General features: G+C 53.4%; 8 protein-coding genes across 8 annotated transcripts; 1 reads left to right on the forward strand and 7 right to left on the reverse strand.

Moving 5' to 3' along the window:
• Nucleotides 1–83: 83 nt before the first annotated feature.
• On the reverse strand, nucleotides 84–1064 carry PG997_001007 (uncharacterized protein; the record flags this gene model as incomplete). Its single annotated transcript, XM_066805322.1, has 1 exon — nucleotides 84–1064. One exon carries the CDS (start codon nucleotides 1062–1064, stop codon nucleotides 84–86), a length of 981 nt encoding a protein of 326 aa, XP_066675095.1.
• A 1439-nt stretch (nucleotides 1065–2503) lies between these two features.
• Nucleotides 2504–4657, reverse strand: PG997_001008 (uncharacterized protein; the record flags this gene model as incomplete). Its single annotated transcript, XM_066805323.1, has 5 exons — nucleotides 2504–3540; nucleotides 3609–3709; nucleotides 3776–3932; nucleotides 3990–4115; nucleotides 4174–4657. 5 exons carry the CDS (start codon nucleotides 4655–4657, stop codon nucleotides 2504–2506), a joined length of 1905 nt encoding a protein of 634 aa, XP_066675096.1.
• Nucleotides 4658–6495: 1838 nt separating this feature from the next.
• On the forward strand, nucleotides 6496–8488 carry PG997_001009 (hexose transporter; the record flags this gene model as incomplete). Its single annotated transcript, XM_066805324.1, has 7 exons — nucleotides 6496–6681; nucleotides 6745–6806; nucleotides 6863–6972; nucleotides 7061–7120; nucleotides 7212–7457; nucleotides 7514–7937; nucleotides 7993–8488. 7 exons carry the CDS (start codon nucleotides 6496–6498, stop codon nucleotides 8486–8488), a joined length of 1584 nt encoding a protein of 527 aa, XP_066675097.1.
• Nucleotides 8489–8845: 357 nt separating this feature from the next.
• PG997_001010 (uncharacterized protein) lies at nucleotides 8846–9938 on the reverse strand (the record flags this gene model as incomplete). The annotated part of the gene is made up of 3 exons (XM_066805325.1): nucleotides 8846–8950; nucleotides 9061–9579; nucleotides 9609–9938. 3 exons carry the CDS (start codon nucleotides 9936–9938, stop codon nucleotides 8846–8848), a joined length of 954 nt encoding a protein of 317 aa, XP_066675098.1.
• Nucleotides 9939–12262: 2324 nt separating this feature from the next.
• Nucleotides 12263–12679, reverse strand: PG997_001011 (uncharacterized protein; the record flags this gene model as incomplete). The annotated part of the gene is made up of 1 exon (XM_066805326.1): nucleotides 12263–12679. The coding sequence occupies one exon, from the start codon at nucleotides 12677–12679 to the stop codon at nucleotides 12263–12265; it is 417 nt and encodes a 138-aa protein (XP_066675099.1).
• A 1349-nt stretch (nucleotides 12680–14028) lies between these two features.
• Nucleotides 14029–14977, reverse strand: PG997_001012 (uncharacterized protein; the record flags this gene model as incomplete). The annotated part of the gene is made up of 2 exons (XM_066805327.1): nucleotides 14029–14701; nucleotides 14757–14977. The coding sequence occupies 2 exons, from the start codon at nucleotides 14975–14977 to the stop codon at nucleotides 14029–14031; spliced, it is 894 nt and encodes a 297-aa protein (XP_066675100.1).
• A 1422-nt stretch (nucleotides 14978–16399) lies between these two features.
• PG997_001013 (uncharacterized protein) lies at nucleotides 16400–17374 on the reverse strand (the record flags this gene model as incomplete). The annotated part of the gene is made up of 1 exon (XM_066805328.1): nucleotides 16400–17374. The coding sequence occupies one exon, from the start codon at nucleotides 17372–17374 to the stop codon at nucleotides 16400–16402; it is 975 nt and encodes a 324-aa protein (XP_066675101.1).
• Nucleotides 17375–18207: 833 nt separating this feature from the next.
• PG997_001014 (uncharacterized protein) lies at nucleotides 18208–19502 on the reverse strand (the record flags this gene model as incomplete). Its single annotated transcript, XM_066805329.1, has 2 exons — nucleotides 18208–19156; nucleotides 19486–19502. The coding sequence occupies 2 exons, from the start codon at nucleotides 19500–19502 to the stop codon at nucleotides 18208–18210; spliced, it is 966 nt and encodes a 321-aa protein (XP_066675102.1).
• Between the last annotated feature and the right edge of the window lie 271 nt (nucleotides 19503–19773).

The following is a 19773-nucleotide window of genomic DNA, read 5'->3' on the forward strand; positions in this document are numbered from 1 at the left end:
TGGTGAGGTAGTCGGCTCATTTCCGTAAAGTACGATATGGAGCCTTCGAGAGTGCTCGACTCGTAAGCGAAGCGCTCTTGGTATCAGTCTGCCTCGGCTGAGGGCCACTCCTTGTTTTCTTGCTCCAGCTCCTCGTCGCTGATGCGGTCCAGGAGAGCAGAATGGCTGGGGAGAGTGGTGAAGTGGGAGGGTATGCATTCCCCGAAGAGAAGGCCTATCGAGTGGTGGTGGCCATGTTGTTGATCTATGGGATCGTATACTGGAGTAGATGGTGTATGGAGATCGAGAGCATTCAGACTGAGACTTGGGACTGCCTGTTGTTCTCGAAGTCTTTGGTGCTCAAGAAGGCTTGTGGAGACGACTCGAGGCATAGGTGCATCTGCGTCTCGGCATCCCACAGATATCGGATGGTAGTTCCCTTCGGAAGCATGAAGCATCCGAAGAGGTGGCCGCATAGCCTCCCGCACGGAGAGGCAATATTCTCGCCAATCATCCAGCTCGCTTTTGGGTTGGGGCTTGTCGTAGTTTTCGATGGTGCGGATGGAGATAGTGATTTGGCTGGGATCGGGCTTGGCCCGGTATTGGATCTCTGTCGACCGCTGCACGGCCCGGACCATCCACTCTGGGACGCCGTAGCCGACGTTGGCCTCTGCGTGCCCGGGTTGGGCGAAGGAGTAGTTCAGACCCGTCCCGGGGAGGAGGGCGTAGACCTTGTTGGGGTTCAGCCTGCTCCAGCGGGCGTGGTCCTGGCCGAGGGCCAGCTTCTCGTCGACGCACTGCATGAGGTGGCTCCAGAGGCCGCGGGCGGTGTGGTCTTGAGGCTTGTAGAAGAGGTCGTAGGCGTGGGGGCCCAGGAGCCGCTCGAGCTGTATGATGATTTCCTTGCGGATCTCATCGAACTCGTCCGGGGAGTCCGGGGCGGTGATGCGGCGGATGCCGTCGTAGTGGGTATTGAGAAAGTCTAGCAAGTCGACGAGAGGGCCGCCCCGGAGGAATGGGGGCGTTCTCCCTGAGACGAGACGGCTGTTCAAGACTGAACGGGTGGTGGTGGCCGGTCCCCGCATGAAAAGCTTCTTGCCATTGTGAGAGGCAAGGCTGGTGATAGAAGAAGGTCCTTGGAAAAGGGAAGCAATCTTGGGAAGTTGATATGTGTGTAGTAGAAGAAGTAGTGAGTAGTAGTGTGTAGTGAAGTCTGACCTCGTGTTGAGTATTGTCAGAGTGTCACGATCCTGCCGTGCCTCGAAGTGAAGTAAGGTCACTGGAGAGTGTTCAAGTTGAAGGCCCTGGTGTTTGATAGTGTATGAAAATAAGACTGATCTCGAAAGATTGGAGTACCAGAATGAAGAGTAAATAGAGTGTAATGTGTGCCTTGAGTGAAGTAATGGCAGTACAAGTTGTTCAGGTTAGAAGTCTGAATGAACTTGGGAAATGATTATTGTGTTTAAGCAGGATCTCAATAGGACCAAGAGGTAGTGAATGTGATGGGTTGTTAGACAGGAAAGGAATTGGCAAAAGATCTGGAGGATGGGAGATATCTATACCTCTCCAGAATTAAGCTTCAAATATTCAGCATCAGGCACCCATGAAGAGTGATATCGGGCCCAGAGCCCAGGTGGAAAGCTGGACCCGAAGAGATTTATACTGAGTGTCTGTCAACGGTGTACTGAGCGAGCCGACTGACGTGTACAAGGGCCTATTCGGGCTGTGCCAGGGCTGGAATAGGGGGTTGACTGGTCGACCCGAGAATGCCCTCAAGTCTATTGGTATATATGGCTCGACAATCGCACAATTGAGTTCTCGGCATCGAGCGTGACACGACGGAACCAATTTCATCTAGACAGAACCCCCTGGGCCCGGCCAGGCAGATAGTTATCCATGTCTGCTGATGCTGAATGCGACAAATTGGCCTGGAATAGTTGATTTTATCATACTGTGAGCGGATGAGAGACAGAACAACCCCCTTTTTGAACCTCGTCTAGGAGGAACTTTATGCATGATTTGATACGAGGATGCCTGAAGAGTATTGGAAGCCCAAAGGGTATATGCAATTTGAATATACGACCAAACAGCCCGAGTATATCTAAGCAGATACTTCACCATTCCTTGCCAAGCCGGTCCAGCTAGCATCACCTTGTTCGTCTCAGTGTGATGGTCCTTACGAGGTAGGTATCATCAAAGATACGTGTGATGGGTAATTATTCATTCACAATGGACCCGATGGTGTCAAATGATAAAAGCAGCACAAATACAGTTTACTAGTCCAACGGTTAGGAACTTTAACCAAGTCTTCGGGTCCGGTATATCAAAACGTTATTTATAGGCAGCGGTTGACACTCACACTGTGGGCAATGGGCATAGGAACATCTGCCGAAACCCCAGAATTTGTTCGATAATATTTCATTATGTATTAGCATTATGGCTCAATACAGATGTCGCCGTCTTTCTTCTTCTATAAGGAACCTGAAGCTGCGTGGTTGCTCGGCCTTAATTGATAGGAGCCATATCAATAAGCTCCATTGTAGAACAAGTACTCGCCCGTAGCAGTGTCGTGCGTCAGGTTCGTCTGATTAACCTGCCCCAGCTTGAGACTCCCGCTCTCGACCACGCCACCCAGAGCAGCAGCGGCACCAGGCTCGGAAGAACGATGTAGCGCGTTCTCACCGTTCAGCACGGTGAAGTTGGCAAGCGAAACCTCATAGCCCTGGCGAATACGGTTGGTGGGGACACCGAAGAAGGAGGCGTTGATGGCGTCGTAATCGATGCTCAGCTCGTAATAGCCGCGGTAATACAGATCCTGCCACTGCAGCTCCGGATTGGCGCCCGTGAGCCACGCGGACGCCGCGTCGGCGGCAGCCATGGAGATGTTTTGGCCAAAGGGGCAGGGTGAGCTGACGGCGGACCCGGCGAACTCGACGCCGATGGACCCGGCGCCCGTGGCGGCGTCGTAATCGTGCTCGCCGAGCCAGACGAGGTCGCTGACCCAGGAGGCGTGCGAGTCGCCGGCGAGAAAGACGGTGTTGTTGATCTTGTTGTCGTAGAGCGTGGCGAACGTGCGGTTGCGGTTTGACTGGTACCCGTCCCAAGCGTCGCCGTTAAAGGGGGTCGCGGCCCCGAGGGCGGCGGACTCGTTGACGCGGCTGAAAATGATCTGGTTACCGATGAGCCGCCAGGCGGCGCCGCGGGATGACGAGTCCCGCAGCCGCTTGTAGAACCAGGCCTCCTGCCAGGGCCCCATGAGGGAGCGCCCGGCGTCCTGGGCGATCTCGGCCACGTACTCGGTGTTCCAGTATAGGTCCGTGACGGAGCGGTCGTACTGGCGCGTGTCGAGCATGAGCAGGTCGAACAGGTCGCCGAAGCTGAACTGGCGCCAGATGCGCAGGTTGTCGTCCATGTCGACCTGGCGGATGGGCATCCACTCGAAGTAGGCGCGCACGGCGTTCATCTTACGCTGGTCTACGGACACGCCGCCATCGCTGACAAAGGACTGTTCCGTGTTGTTGAGCCCGGATGCGCCGTCACGGTAGGTGTTATCGGATACCTCTATTGCAGTATTTAGCTCGGTTCATGATGGGAAAACAAAGTGTTGGGCTCTGTGAAGATGGCCTTACCGTGGTCATCCCAGACGGGAATCCATGGGAAGTTCTGGTGGCTCGCTACCAAATCAAGATCTGTCCTGTAGGTGGCGATGCGCTTGCGGTAGTCGTATAGCCTAACATTCACTGAGTCAGGGGACTATTTAGGATATAAAGGGTTCACGATCAGGGAATGGGCTTACGAGTAGATCTGCTTGTTGGGCAGGGGAATACGCCCCATCGAGTCGCCCCAGCCATACTCACCATTTCCGTACTCGTAGATGTAGTCACCCAGATGAACAACATAGTCGACCGAGTCCTTTCTTACGGTATTACCATACGCATTGAAGAAGCCAAACGCTATTAGGCTGTTAGTTGCTACTTTAGGTAAAATGCTCGTTACTGTCGGTGACGTACGGAAATTGGAGCAAGAGTAGATTGCTAGCTTGATCGCAGATGTGACTTTATCCTTTGCCGAAGGAATAGTCTTGGTCCGGCCAATAGGAGACGCGTTATTCGAATCGCACACGTTGAATTGGTAGTCTGCCCCTCTGTAAGCTATGCTACCACAAGCTTTATTGGAGTAGGGAGCTTCACTTACAATAAGTCGTGAAAGATTTAAGCCGCTTCGCCTCGACCTTGACGGTCCAATCGACATCCGAACTAGTAAACACCCTCCCCGAATCGACCGCCTTCCCCTTGAGCTTCTCCGACGTGCCAATCTTCCAGTCCACGCAGACAGGCGCGTCGCTCTTGGCCACATAGGCCTCGTTGTCGTGGTCATAGAGGGCGACGTGCCCGCTGACCGTCACGTTGCTCTGGTCGTTGTCGCTGCCGACGGGGGCTACGCGGGTCCAGAGGATGACCGAGTCGTCGTAGGGGTCGCCCGAGGCGATCCCGTGTGTGAATTTGAGCTTCGCCGCGTCCCAGGGCGAGTTGGGCGTCGTCCGCCGGGCCACCTTGCTTATGGACACCCCCAGAGCGGGGTGGTGCAGCGAGGGCGAATTGTAGTTCATGTTGCCGGTGAAGGCGGCCGAGGCGGTCGCAGCCCCGTATAGGAGCGCGACGTCTACGGAACGAACCATTGCTGAGACGAGCGGTGCGATTTCTTCAATGGCTCTGCAGGCGATGGAGTTGCATCTGGCTGCTGGTCGTGAAGGGGGCTAATGGCCGGCCTCGTATATATAGGCCGGCCAGCCATGTCGTGTTGCGTGGGCATGGTTTTCTCGGCATCGATGGACGATGAAATTGGCAGCTAAGCAGATTGGGCAGGTGTCCCAGCAGATCTGCATCCGGGCTCTGCTTGAATGCATGCCGATACTATTGAAAACAAAACAAAATTGGCCGTATCGGTTAACATAGTATCCATCTAGGTCTAGGGGCCGACATGCTTACCCCGGGTCATGATGCAATTCGGGCAACTTGGAGGGCAAGTTATGCAACACCCCTGAAAGCTATCACACCAACTCCATCGGTTCGTCTCACGGCTGGCCATTGCATTATCGAGCAGGCAATTGGCTCGTGGAATGGAGTACTTGAATAAGCATTTCTCCGGCAAGCTCTCATTGCAAGCTGCAGTCCGTCGAAAAAGAGACCAACAAGTTACCGATGTGTTGGTGAATCGTGAGTGACCCTGGCTGCCCCCTCTCTTCGGGGGTCGTCAATTGAAAGGCTTCATGGCGGGGCAGTGGCGGGAGACCAATAGCGCGCCGTTATTTGACCACGAGGTCGTAACTCGACCGGCTCCTTCTCCGAGCTTGACATCAACGCCAAGGATGGGTGGTTCACGCCAAACTGCCGGGTCGCTGGCTGTGACTTTGATCCAATTGCCAGACAGGGAGCACGTGGTGCGAGGAGTAGATCTGGATATGGGTTTTCTTCAAACCCCTACTGAGGTCGTTTCGATGGTGTTGATACTGGCAGCCTTGCACGTGTTGAAAGGTAGGTCGAGTCTCATCCCAACATAACGACTGCAGGGGGAAAGAGGCTCCTTTAGGTACAGAGCAACTAAATCTCCCATTACCTAGTTTAAGCCCGAGGTTTCTGTCGCAGTGCCACGGTCTAATCTACATATGTACCTATACATGGTTATTACTCCATTGAGTACGTGTTTGCGATATTCTCTGCGTCTTTCATCGTCCAATCATTCTGCCCATTCGGACCCCGACCTTCTCACCAATAGTCGCGTGCGGAAGTTGTTCTCGAGATAGAGGGAGTCTACATTATTGGCTGACCACTCCGCACTGCAGACTCTTGGCTGTAAGGGAATGGATTGATGCCTCGTAGAGGAGTACCTTCATTGTGTCATTGCAACTGAGCAATTGAGCAGCAATTGGCATGGCATATATCCATCTGCCTGCCTGCCTGCCTGCCTGCCTACCTGGGAGCCATCAGTCGCGTGGTACATGTGCATGCACGCACGTCACACCCGCCATACCAGATGAACCTTAGCAAAAGCTGCCCAGTCCGAAGTCGAGGTATGTGAACGGGTCCCGTCTGACCAGACTAACGAGCTTGCCTGCATGCACGATGATATGTAGGTCAATGGCTGGGTGTTTGAGACAACCTTGCCCTCGGTATGGAAGAGCCTTTAGCTGGTTCTGGTAGGTAGGTAGGTGGCTGCTGCTGTCGGTGAACCCAATCGCTTCATTCGTTATCCTCTTGCGATCTACCTAACCTTACCCAGTCCCGTACGTTCGTCGATGATGAACCATGTGCGTTCTTATATTAACTTGGCTTCTTCCCTTCCCTCTCGCGCACCTATGAAGTCTCCAGTGACAAGGCAACATCTTTAACCCAGCATCAATTATTCTTCTTGATACAGCCATTACCTCTTGCCTGAGTCGTAACCACGCACCGCGACCTGAAGAAACAAATATCGCTCATTGATCTTTGATCCCTCGCTTCTGACCTCATCCAGACCATGGCGGCTATCGACAAGAAGTCGCCGGACGGTTATCCGCGCGGCGATGCTGCTACCAATGCCGACGTCGAGAAGTCGGGCCCGCCTCATGGCGACAATGTATTGGTGATGGCCGATGCAGAAGACATTTTAGCTCTCCAAGACCTCGACCTGGCGTTGAATATGAAGATGCATCTCGTCAACAATGTAAGCCATTTACCTATCTAGCTGGCACGGTGGATACGTGAACTGACTGTCATTGACATATAGGCAATTGATGAAATCGGCTGGACCAATTACCACTGGAAGCTATTTTTTCTCAATGGCTTTGGGTAAGTATGCGCCGATTTATTTGATACCGAAAGCGCAACGCTGATAGCCTCTCCAGCTACGGTGTCGACTCCTTGATTCTGCTCCTGCAGTCGGTCATTTCGACCTATGCTTTCAGGGAGTTTGGACAGAAGGGATATTCAGCTGGTTTGACAGTAGCGGTTTACGGTAGGTCTCGCTCATCCCATCAAGTCTCCTTCGAACTGCTGGAGATAGATGATGCACCATGTATCACGATAGCTGACGAAGAGACCAGTTGGTATGCTTACTGGAGCTATCTTCTGGGGCATGAGTGCCGACATTATTGGGCGTAAATGTAAGTGACCCTTCCAAAAGCAGAGTCAAGGTGTCTGCATCCCACCACGCACTCTTTGAAAGTCGTCCCAGGAGCTGATTTTCCAGTTTAGGGGCCTTCAATATATCTCTATTCATATGCTCTTCGGCTGCCATCGTTGCTGGCGCTGCTCCAAATTGGCCATCTCTGGGTTTCTTCATCGCCCTGGTCGGCTTCGGTGGAGGTGGTAATCTGATTCTAGACACCACCGTCTTCCTGGAGTACCTGCCCTCCAAGAAGCAATGGGTATTGACCTTCATGGCCTGCTGGTGGGGTCTGGGGCAGGCCATCACCGGCTTTATCGCCTGGGGCTTTCTTGGTTCGTACGCCTTCAGATGTCAACTCCACCGCCCGCCTGACTAACATTCAGTCTAGTTCCCGCCGAGTGGAATTGCGCTTCGGTCGATAATTGCCCCAAGGCGTCGAACTGGGGCTGGCGTTACACCATGTTCACAGCCGGTGCCTTGGTGTTTGTCATGTCTGTGCTGCGAATCACCATCATTCGGCTCAAGGAGACGCCCAAATACCTTCTTGGCATCGGAGAGGACGCAGAGCTCATCGAAGGGCTACGGGCCCTTGCCACCAAGTACAATAGGCCGTGCTCGTTGACGCTCGAAAGGCTGGAGGCGTGTGGCACTATACGGTCGAGTCATAGCAAGAACCGCTCTTTTCTGGGTGAACTGGCCGTCCATCTAAGAGGCCTGTTTGGGTCTAGGAAGATTGCGCTGTCAACCTGCTTAGTCTGGTTCAGTTGGACTCTGATTGGTCTGGCCTATCCGCTATTCTACGTCTTTCTCAAGTATGGTCCCGAATGGTCTAGTTCATGAGCGGCATGCTAACATTTTTATTACTAGTCAATACCTGGAGAGCCGCGGAGCAACCAAAGGAGTTAGCACGTACGATACGTGGAGGAACTACGCCCTCACGAACGTCTCCGGTATCTTTGGCCCTGTGTTGGCGGGTTGGATGTGCAATCAAAAGCTCCTGGGACGCAAGTACACCATGACCATCGGCGCGCTGGTGACCATGACGTTCTTCTTCGCGTACACCGCTGTCAGCACGCCTGCACAGAACGTCGGGTTCAGTTGCGCCATTGGGTTCTGTCTCAACATCTACTACGGCACGCTGTACGCATACACGCCCGAGGTGCTACCGTCTGCCCATCGAGCAACTGGCAATGGCATCGCGGTCGCATGTAATCGCGTGATGGGTATCATCTCCGCCGTGGTTGGAACTACGGCGAATACGGCCACCACCGCACCCATTTACGTCTGCGCGGCTCTGTTTGCTGGCTTGGCCATCATCAGTGTTATCTTTCCATTCGAGCCGTACGGACGCCGCAGCAGCTAAATCATAACGGGCCTCCGAATGCTCGGCGTAAAATAGATTGATGCCTCGATGTGCCGACGACATCACCCAATGTACCAGGATGGATATGGTGATTACACCGACGATCGTTTTCGGGGACCTAGAAGGGCTGCCGGGCAGCTCGGTGGAGGGCGGATCACTTTCTTTTACGACTTGTTTCAAGATACCCTATACAGTACCAGCTGCTGTGGACATGCGATACCTTATTGAAACAAACACGTTGGATAATGTGCGCAATTAACACGATTTCGATTTACACTGATCTACTCAATCGAGTATTACCATTTACGAATCCAATTACCACCCTTGACCGGATTCCAAGTCCAAACCGACGCCATCTCACGCCGCGCCATCAAACTCGAACTTACTGCTTTCTTTTAACCAGGTTTCAAGATCTTGTAGTTCTGGCTCTTGCATCCGCAGAGCGTCGATGTCAACGCCATACTAGAGAAACGCAGATTAGCTTTTGAATTTGACGTGACTCAAAGCCAAGCCTCATCTGGAAAAGGGATTGGATAAGTAAGGATGCATTCGGGCTGTTCTCCGCTACTTACCCCTTCTTCCTCGAAGAACCGAAACATGGTGCCGACCTCCCCGATGACCCACCGCACCCCCTTTCCTATGATCCACGGCGCCTGCGGCATCTCCTTCTGCCCCGCGCTGACCCGACGGAAGATCTCTCGTGCCTCCTCGAAGCGGAGCTCCTGGCCCGCGAGCCCGATGGCCTTGTTCGACCACTTGCCATCATCGCCGTCCGCGCCCGCCAGCAGTGCCTTGGCGCCGAACAGCCCAATGTCCCGCACGCTGACCAGCTGCAGCGGCTTCTCCGCCGGCATCGTCGACCACATGCTCGCGAAGACGGGGCCGAACAAGGAGCCCGGGTTCAGATTGTCCATGAAGGCCACGGGGCGGAGGATGGTGTACTTGACCTTCTGAGACGCCTTCTGGGTACAAAAGTCGCGGAGGCGCACCTCGATCTCGTGCTTGGACTTGAAGTGCGCGACCTCGGTCGGGTTCTCCCACGATGCGGCGTCGCCGCCCCGGTCCACGGACGAGAGGACGATATGGTGGACCTTGCTTTTGCTGTCCGGGGAAAAAAGACGTGGTCCAGCAGCGGCAGCGCCTGCGCCTCCTCGTCGGGCGGCATCGTGTACAGGAACACGGAGCCGATGTCCGGGTGCGCCGCGAAGATGGGCTCCGGGTCCTTGGTGTCGCCCTGCACGACGGTCAGGTCCAGGACTGGGTACTTGGACGTCAGGGCCTGAGCCTTGGGCGAGTCCGGGGCGGAGCGCGTTAGGGCGAGGATCTTGGGGCGCGGGGTCGTGGCATTATTGTGGCCTTCCGATAAAAGCTTGGATAGGGCGGTTAGGACGGCGCCGCCTTGTTGGCCAGTCGCGCCGACGATGAGGAAGGTGGGCGGAGTGCTGCTCATCTTGTTGCTTGCTATTGGGTGGGTGTATTGGGTTTCCGTCTATGACACAAAGTCGGAGATGTGAACAACGGCAGGTCTCAGACCAAAACCCGAGCGCTGTGAAGCAGCAGTTTCTCAGCTGTCAAGACGCCGATGGAGGGTGATCCTGTCATGAGGTCATCCTGGCGTTTCCCCAATGCCCGGTCCGGGGGTTAGTGCCGCTGGTTCGGGACCGAAGCCCAGAGCATATGTGGGGTATGGGGAAAAGGGGGTTGAGTTTAAGTGAGCCAGCAACGTGCCAAACCTTCAACACCAGATTCGAGCTCAACTTTGAGCAAAGCAATGGTTCTGAGAGTTAGTACATAAGCCAAAAGAATACCTGTTTCTGATAGCGAAGTAGCTGATTTACTCAACTGAAAACATACATGAACAAAGCCGGCGTGTTGAGTTCGTTGCTCAACTTCCTTCGCTTTTTTGCCGGTCTCCGCATTCAAGCCCCCCAGGGAGCACATTTTTCATTTCCAATTTTTTCAGACTCCGTTCCTCTAACTAACAGCTGATCCTCACACAAAAGGACATCCAAGAGTATACGAGGAACAAGCTACGCAATTCAGATATAATGATTTCAAATTATGTATCATTTGGCCGTGAGCTGACTATCTGTCCAATGCGACTACTAGAGTTCCGCCAGCTCGTGGTGTTGTTTTTCGAGATTGGCGAGAAACAAACAAGATGCATACCGTCCCCTCAAAGACAGGTATCGCATTCAACACAAGCCACGTACCACACGTAGTAAGTCGTCAAGTCCATCACCGGCGTGGAACCGTTCGTGGGAGCGATATCGAGGCTCTCTCCTCTCTACAGCCGGGATGCTCGTGGCTTGTGGACAACCAAGTTAGCCATTGTATGTTAAAGAGGAGGGACGAGAAGCCAGAAGGTTGTTGATGTAAAGGGGACTTGACTCACTCCCAGAACATACAAGACGTGCCCGCCTTGCCACGGAACGATGAAAGGCCTGGACGTCCGAGGTAGAAGGCCGGCAGTGGGTAGCAGTAGCTCGTATCAAACGCGACGCCCTCACATTGGCCGGTGAGGTTGATACCGTTGCAGATCTCCTGTTGTTCATGTAAGCGCAAGTCTTGCGGGTGTTGGCAAAGAGAGATTGCGCACGGAACGTTCAGCTCTGGAATCGAGACCCGAGACATGCGAGAGGGCAGCGGTGGTGGTCGAGAAATAGACCAAGAACATTGCCGTAATCTACTTCATCATGGACTTGCAACAAGAGTGGAAGTGGCTAGATGATACCTGTATGCCGAACAATGTGTCTATGTGCTATGAATTGGCACTGGTAGTCCATTCTGGACTAAATCCGGGGTTGGAGCCGATATAAATGTTGAGCAGGAAGATCTTTCGAGTTCCTACTCCTGTAGAGTCGGATGGGGTCACATCGGAGGACACAGGCCGGTGAGGGGAATACGAGAGTGTGTGCGACAGCATGGCTCGAGATCATTGGCGAGCTTGTCTGGTGTGGAAGTGTGTCACCCATAGCTTGACAGCAGCACCTGCCTCATTTGGATATTTCTTTTCGCATCTGGGCCCATGAAATTGGATAAACCGGCTTGTCCATCGTTTACGAGAATGATTTCACGGAATGCAGCACCTTCGCCATCAAGGGGATATATTGCATACAGTTTGGCCAAGGTTGGTGAGGAAAACCTAAACCAGAAGCGCTGATGTCGCTTTGACGTGTATTTACTTACATGTTACCCTTTGAAAGATTGTTAAATTTTAATCCTTATAGTTATGTATATTATAGTTTATTAGTAAAATTACACTTAACGTGTAAATTAACGTAAATTAACGTAAGTTAATTACTATATTTATTTATTTAATTAATAAGAAATAAATTAAACTATTATTAAATTAAAAGTGTAAAAATATAGTAATAATATAGTAATAATATTAATATATAAAAGTAAAGCTTAAAAAATAATTAACCGGTAATTATATAAAGGCGTTAGTTATCGAGAGATTATACTTAATAAATCCTCCCTTTTATCTTTAAAACTCCTCGCATTTTATATTAAAAATAAAAATCAATTACTTAAAACACTAATAAAATAACTCTACCAATATATAGCTACACCGAAGGCTCGATGTGGCGTTAAAAAGTCTGTTTTCCGTCTGTTATTATTATCTAGAAGTACGTCTGGTCTAAAAAATTAACAATCTTTTAGGGGGGCACCTGTAGTCGAGAAGACCCAATCGAACCTCACACCTCCCGCGTTCAGCCAACCCCCCTTCTTAATTGGGCATCGCGCGGTTGTATATCTTATCGTTCCTGCCTACGGCACGTCGACGCTGAAAACGAACCCCAGCTGCTGAATCCGCGTAAACTCGTACACCAGGATGAGCCGGTTGACGATGGTGCTAGCGATGAACCTAGCCAGTATCGTGGTGGCGTCCGCGATACTGATGAACAGCAGGCTGGCGAGGACCATGGTTCCGAACGCCAGGTGCACCGATGTGGCGGTATACAGCAGCCAGGTGACGGCCTCGAACCACACTTCCCTCCAGCCCCCGGCGAGATCTAGCCGGATGCGGGAGCTGTTGCTGTAGTGGTAGGCAAACTCCCTCGCCAGCCACCTTGCCATCCGTCCCTTGCCGATGGTCGTTGGGTCTGCCGGCCGGATTTCATAGCGGAGGTGGAGAGCGGAAGCGCCAACTACATGGATCAGTAGCGCGAGGAAGGCCCAAAGCATCGGGAGGAAGGTGGTTCCCACAGCAAAGGCGCTGACGGCCTGATACCCGAGCTGGTAAGACAGATAGGCCACGTTCCCCAGTGACGCCAGGGCGATCGGGTATACCGCATAGTGTAAGGTGCCGTGCCATAAACGTGTTTCCGCATGGCCTGGCTGCTGCCCGTGGGGACCTGCCTGGTATTGCGACCGTCCCAACCTACGCTCTGAGGCATGTAGTCGCTCGCCCGTTTCGGGATAACGGCCGGCGACCCCAGAGCGAGGACTGCGGCCAAGAGTGGTCGCCTTAGCGACAGCGCCCCTATTTCGATGGTGGTGGCGCCGAGCTGCTGAATAACGACGGGTATCAGACCCAAGATGACGCTGGAGACGGCCATCTCGGCTTTGCGAAACTCGGGTAAATTGTCCAGGGAGGCAGTCGATCGCGCCGTAAGCGCTTTTCCCGTGTTGGTAATCCTGCAACTGAGAAGAACAGTTGCTATGGAGCCATACCTGCAAGCCGTCATTCCACGCAGGAAAAAAAGGATTGAAATAACCCCCGAGATGCTTGGTTTGGAAGTACGGGATAGCCGAACTCCGGGTCCGAGTGGCTGGCCATGTGTCGTTGTAGCTTAGTATCGCGGAATGAAGATGGGTAGGTCGAGCTTTCGGAGGTCTTCCTCGATGGGAAGATACTGGAAGATGTTAGTTATAGCCCGGATACTGACAAGGAAAGAGGAAACTATCCAGCAAGGCAACCGACGGTTGTCAGATGATTCAACAGTCTGGCCTGTGGCAGGCGAAAAGGCTACTATTGTCTGGTCTTGAGACACATCAGCTTTCGTGTTCTTGGCCCATCACAGAATGGGCTCAATTGAGGCAATGACGGTGGCACAGGCACTGATCGAAAATGGCTTCACAATTACTGCTTACCTAAAGACAACCTTAGATCAATCAATGTCAGATCTGCTGGTTGATTTCAATCCCAAAGTGGCACAAGTGGCACGATACGCGCAATTGTTGATTACAGAACTCTCGGTGTGCAGGAGGAAGGAGCATTCCAGCACTCTTGCTACCTGATCATTTGTTGTCTGTTACGGCAGCAAGCACGGAAAGTGCAGCTTACACACCTACCCGACATCTTAGCTAAGGCTGGCACGGGAGTGAAGCTTGGGAAACACCAATGTTGACAGATTGAGTGGTACTTACTCCAATGAGACTAAGATACTGGTCCTCTTCCCGGTCTTCGATAGGAGGGGCCCTGTTACCTCAACCTGGCATCTTCCCGTTCCGATATTCCGCCCCGACGCATGGTGTACTCGGTAGTAACGCTCTCGGCGCAGAGCCACGTGTTGATCTTTCGAACCAGCCGCTTAAAGGGGTTGCGTGGCTCTTGGGCTTGGGCTCGTACTTGGCGGTGATGCCGTGTCGTTCGAGCCAAGTGCCCCCGTCGACTGCTCCACGTAACAAGCATCGTTGTCGGCTACTTGGCGATGTTGCTGCAGCTGCTGTTCGCGTGGTTCGAGGTCGAAACCTGTGCGTGTCGGCTGTTGTCTTTGCTTTGGAAGTGGATGTCGATGGTGGCGTCGAAGTTGAGGACCTCCCATCGGCTCATCTGGGTATTGAACAATATCGGGATCGGGTTGGAGTTTCAGTTGATCGCGGTACTTTTGCATGAGCGGCAAGTCCATGATAGAATCCAATGGGCTTTCACCCCAGTAAGGGCCTCGGCTATTGCTATTGCTGTTGCTCTTGCTGCTGCTCATGCTGCTGTTGCCCGGCGTTGAGCGTCGTGAGGTTCGGTGGTGGATGTAAGTGTCGTCGTCGTTGTCGTCATCGTCGTTGACACTGACGGGTCGTTCCTCTTCCTCTTCCTCTTCCTTGATGAGAATGAGAGATAGGACAGTCTGGAAGAACGAGCGAAGCTCGAGACATCTCCGCAGGCCTTCGACGTTGGTATGGTCGCTGTTGATACGGGGGACCTCCGTGAGGACGCGGTGGTAGTGGTAGTTCACCTCGTCCTCATGTTCCGTGATGAATTCGGGCCTGAGGCAGGATCTGAGGCGAACGACAAACTCTTCCCTTGGTATCGGACACCCACGGCTTGAAGTCCATGTGCTGCATGATAACCTGTGCTCTTTCGAAGGGGCTCAGATTGTTGCCGAGCCAGGCCTTCGGGAGCGAATACTTCCGATCTACGTTGCGTAGCTTCGTAATGATGTCGACCATGTAGAAGCTGAGATTGTCTAGGAGATTGGTGGGGTTATCGACCCAGATAGGGCAGAGGAATTCCCAGCCGGAGTCATCAGTTTGAACAGACATGTTTGTTGTGGATGGGGAGTGGGATCTTGACGCTAACAAGGAGCCTGATGGATTAGTATGCTCCGACAGTAACTGACGATAGTCTCGAATGAAGAGTCATGACTTACGAGAGTTTCTCGGCCTATTTAGTCGGCTTGGTGATGATAGTGGTATCAGATCGAGGCTGATGGTCGACAAAGTGCAACCCAGGACTTGAGAAGTAGACTTGAGTTGAATGGATATGTAGAATACCCTGAAATTCAAAATCCAGAGGAGGGATTTTGTATGTGACATTTCCAAATTTGAAGCCATCTCCGAAGCCTTTTCGGACTTTCCGGAGAAGACGTTGAAAACTCGGGCCGGACAGTGCAATAGTATAGCCTTTCGAAGAATAGGGGCCACCCGTCCAACGGCCAAAGTATAATACTCATGGAATCGATAATCTCCATATACGCTGGCTTCTAGTCGGGCGATTTGGATGTTCATGTGCCAAAGTCAATTGTGCCTATTGGGCATTGAAGGCCATGACAATATTATACACGACCATATAGGGTGTCAAAATCATAGAAGATACAGACCATTAGAGTTACACTTCGCACACTCCAACATCTGGTCGGGCACCCAACTTTGGATATCTGCTCGCTTGGGTCAATGGAGTTGAAACGTATAGAAGACGCTGCAAACCTACTTGTCACCAACCCCTTTCAGATTCGCCTTCTTACAATGGCAGTTTGGTGGCCATGACGCGCCCCAAAGGCCGCGGGAGAAATCAGCAAATATACCGTGGTAACGTAGTCTTGATCGTGGACGCCGCATGGTAGTTCTGGAAGTGCCCCCTATTTTGTAGCAAAAGATGTTATGCGATCTCTGTAACAGCACGATAATAGCACCAAGAAACAACCATCCATACTCGGGACCAATTTTCAAGTAGTAGCCTAAGTGCCAATACTGATCCGAACAATCTAGAGCTCATACGGTACAACTCCGGTAACACACACCCCTGATTTGGCGGAACTATCTTACACTGCGCCAGCTGTCTGGCTTCCTGTGATTCCTTCCAGAAAAGAGAAGAAGAAAGCATAGTTAACGTATCTCCAATTTGTCTGCATCCAGTCACTGTGAGCCAAGTCGTCTGCCCTCCCACGGCAATAGAACAACGGAGAACCTGTGTTTGGTCCGCAGTCGAATCATTAAACGAAGCCAAGTCACCTTACTACCAGACCGTCCTTGCCTGGCCAAACTCGTCAAAGCAGATCCCACGGCTGCTGGAAGAGGTAATAAAACTAACCAGATTCGAAGCGTGAGCGATGCATGATTCAGGCTTCAGGGTAAGATATGAACAAGTTCGTGTGGGTTGGGGCGTTGTGTTCAAGTCGGCGATAAGGGAAATTCGGTAGTTGGGGAGAGTGGGAGCACGTAAGGTCATCAAATTTGGACCGTCACTCACCTCGTCCTGCTGTTCACATTCCGATCAATCCCATCAATGTAGAGATCCTCCATGATCTCGCGGTGCTCGCTCTCGGGCTGCCCGCGCGCCAGCCGCAGCTTCTCAAAGTAGACGTACGCGGCGTAGTAGACGCACGACTGGATGCCCGCCCGGGAGCCCCGGGCGCATTGGAAGTCGGACAGCTGCTTCGACTGGATCCCTTTCCCCTTGGACTTGTGCAGCTGCGCGAACAGCGTGCGGCGGAACTCGGCCTCGGTCAGGCCGGGCGTCTTGCGGAGGTGCGCGCTGATCTTGCGCCGGACCTCGTCGCACGTGTCGTAGATGGGGACGGCGTCGTCCTCCTCGCCGTCGAGGTGGATCTCGGTGATGTCGGGGAGGGAACCGCTGCTGCTGCGATTGCTACTCCTAGCCGAGGCGTCCTTGGTCGTCGCCGTGGCCGCCTCGGACGAGGGCGACCGCGACAACGACGAAGGAGACGGAGGTAGTGAGTCCTCAACCCCAGCGGAAGCGGAAGTAGAAGCTGCTGCTGCCGCCGCCGCGTCCGCCGCCTTCTTCTGCCGCTTCCTCACATCCGGCATCTTCAGCCCAGCCTCAATCCGCTGCTGAAACCAGATACAGGCCTTGCCATAGACGGAGCTCCCCGACAAGCTGCCCACGGGGCCGGTCTGGGCGAGGAAGCGGTTCAGCGTGTTGCTGTTGGTCCCCACGGTGCGGCAGAACTCGGCCTTGGTCATGATACCCCTGTCAAATAGCTTGTTGAGGCGGTTCCGCGTCGTGACCGCCGAGGGCAGGGGCAAGTCGGCCAAGTACGCGGGGTTGATGAAATCGTTGAGGTCCTGCTTGTAGGCAGCAATTTCCTCTTCCAGCGTGAGCTCCGGCTCTGCTGCTGCTGATTTCCGCTTCTTGCCGCCCGTGGTGTTTTGTCCTCCGGCCTTAGGCTTCGCGACCTCCTTTGATTTCGCGGGCGCCATTAGTTTCCTGATACAATGGACTGTATTACTAGAATTCGTTTTTCTGGCAATTGCTGGTTGTGGAATCCAGTGGATAATTGAAATCGAAGGAACCTTCACTCGAAATGGCCGAGGCGCGAGGAGACGATACGCGTGTCGAGTCTTGTCGCATCGCCAAAGTTCAGACGAACGAGGGCTCGTGCGGCGAAAGCCCATGGGATGACGGAAGATCAGCATCATCGTTTCCACCATCAGCCCAATTTTTGGAGATGAACATGGGGCCTGGAACACTCCGAACAGAATGGTGTGGCTCTGACCCCAGGTCTGGGAATTTCCATACTGATATCACGATCTTTCTTTTCCACTCGTAACCAGGGAGATTATGATGTCACCCGTTAGCGACTTCCTCCAAGAGCATCTAAATGGTGTCGCAGCCCCGGGAATGCCTGGTACCAGTCATAACTTGCACTGATCGTTCACACTCACATTGGAAACATGAAAACCAAACAAGCACAAGGGACATACCTGTATCAATCCTGAGAAAGCCAGTTTCACTTGTCCCGGCCACGTTTCGATAGGTTGCTGTCATGCTTCAGCAAGTAGTCACGTCCGGAGCTAGCGGGCTGCATGCTCTTGTTGAGTTGTAAGTGTGCCCTGGGCTATTTCGATATACCAAAGGGTATTGTGTTGTCATTGCTTCTGGCCGCTATGCGAACATACCACCACGTTGGCCGCCACTGGCTCAGCATCTTAGTGTACTAGTCTACCCCTTTCGTATCGTACTCCCCTAGTTCCAATGTCGATAGAATAAAAATAAAATATATATCAATAAATAATAAGGGTAATAACACTTTTCAAAGCAACACAGCAAAGGACCAGTTGATATCGGTTTCGTGAGACTTCATAAGCTTGCTCTTCAGCCAACACCGGTGCTCGTAGCCCGTGTCACCCTCCATATAGCCCCAGCCGCAGCCGGTGCACCCGTAGGTGCCCGCGCAGTTGGTCATGCAGTCCAGCATGCTCTGCGTCGTGACCTGCTTCAGATCGACGCCCCCGCTGGCTCCGGTGTAGTCGACGCCACAGACGCGGAGGAAGCGCTTGTTGGAGCCAGGAACCATGTACTCCGTCCCGTTGGCCGCGGGGCAGTCGAGTTTGCCTGCCGTGGCGGCCGGGTTGGTCGACGTCGAGGTCGACGTCGCTGTTGGGCTGACCGTTGCCGTCGCCGTGGTGGTAGCTGTTGACGTGGGGTGGGATAAGGTCGACGACGGCCCGCTTGACACGGCCCCGGCGGCGTCCGATGATGACCCAGACGCGTTCTTCCCCACCCCTACGCCGACGCCGACAGCGACGACAACAATCACCAGACCGATCAGGAGGCCGATAATCATCCAGAACCTCGACCTCCGCAGCCCACAAAATCTGGTCGTTGACTTTCTACTCCACGTATCGGATGCGTTCGTCAAGGGCGGCAGTTCGTTCTTGCCGCCCATGGGGATGGGGAACCGCCCCTCCGCGGGAGGCAAGCCCTCGGGCGGTACTTCGGGCGGCGTCGGGTCGCGCAGCCACGACGCAGGGCCCAGTGCCCGGGACAGCCGTCTCGATGCCCTGGAAGAGGCAGCGGCCGCTGGGGCAAAGTAGGCCTCCGAGGCCGACTTTAATTCATTGAATTCGCGCTTCGTGAAGAAATCAAAACCTCGGAACTCGACCGGCGGCGATTGTGTCGCCGCTCCTCCTCTTGGCGCCGCCGCCGACCCTGCTACTGGCGGCGGGGGATCTGACTTCTCTCGTTTGGTGACGGGGTAGCTGCGGTTGTTTGGCCACAGGCGGCGGCAGCGACGTGCTCATGGCATTTGCTGGCCGGCCGCCCCCGGTGGTGGCGGGTCGCCTAGACGGTCCGTCTTCTCCATAGAAAAGCCACAACTAGCATTGCCGGGGTCCCATTGCTCCCCTTGCCGATTTTCTGATTGTCGTTCGCGGTTGTTGTTGTCGTCGCCGTGATGATGCGAGACTCTTTGAATGATAATGATCGGACGGCCGCCAAGGCTTGCGTGCCAGCAAAAGAGGAGGGACGAAGAGAACGAAGAAAAGAGAGAGAGAGAGCGTGTGTGCGGAGTGTTCCAGCAGAAAGTCACCTCTCAGGCGATGTCATGGTGTGTTACTTTCGCGAGTCGCCTAAGTAGGTAGGTCGCCAATCCCGGTTCAGGTACCATGCCAGTTGCAATCTCGCAAAGCCCGCTCTGACCGGGGTTGGTTTTCCCTATCAGGCATCGCCTCCAGGACTATCTGCTGTAACCCTGCCAATAGCTCCTCTTACTTGCGTCAATTCAGCGAGCGAAAAATTCGCTGAATTGGTCTTTTAGGAACTTTTGAGGCTTCCAGTCAGCGAAAAGCCCGGCAGGCTTACTGCGAGTCCTGTCAAA

The sequence above is a fragment of the Apiospora hydei genome (assembly GCF_038363865.1).
Source record: "Apiospora hydei strain CBS 114990 chromosome Unknown utg000002l_segment0_segment0, whole genome shotgun sequence".
In the NCBI taxonomy this organism is placed as follows: domain Eukaryota; kingdom Fungi; phylum Ascomycota; class Sordariomycetes; order Amphisphaeriales; family Apiosporaceae; genus Apiospora; species Apiospora hydei.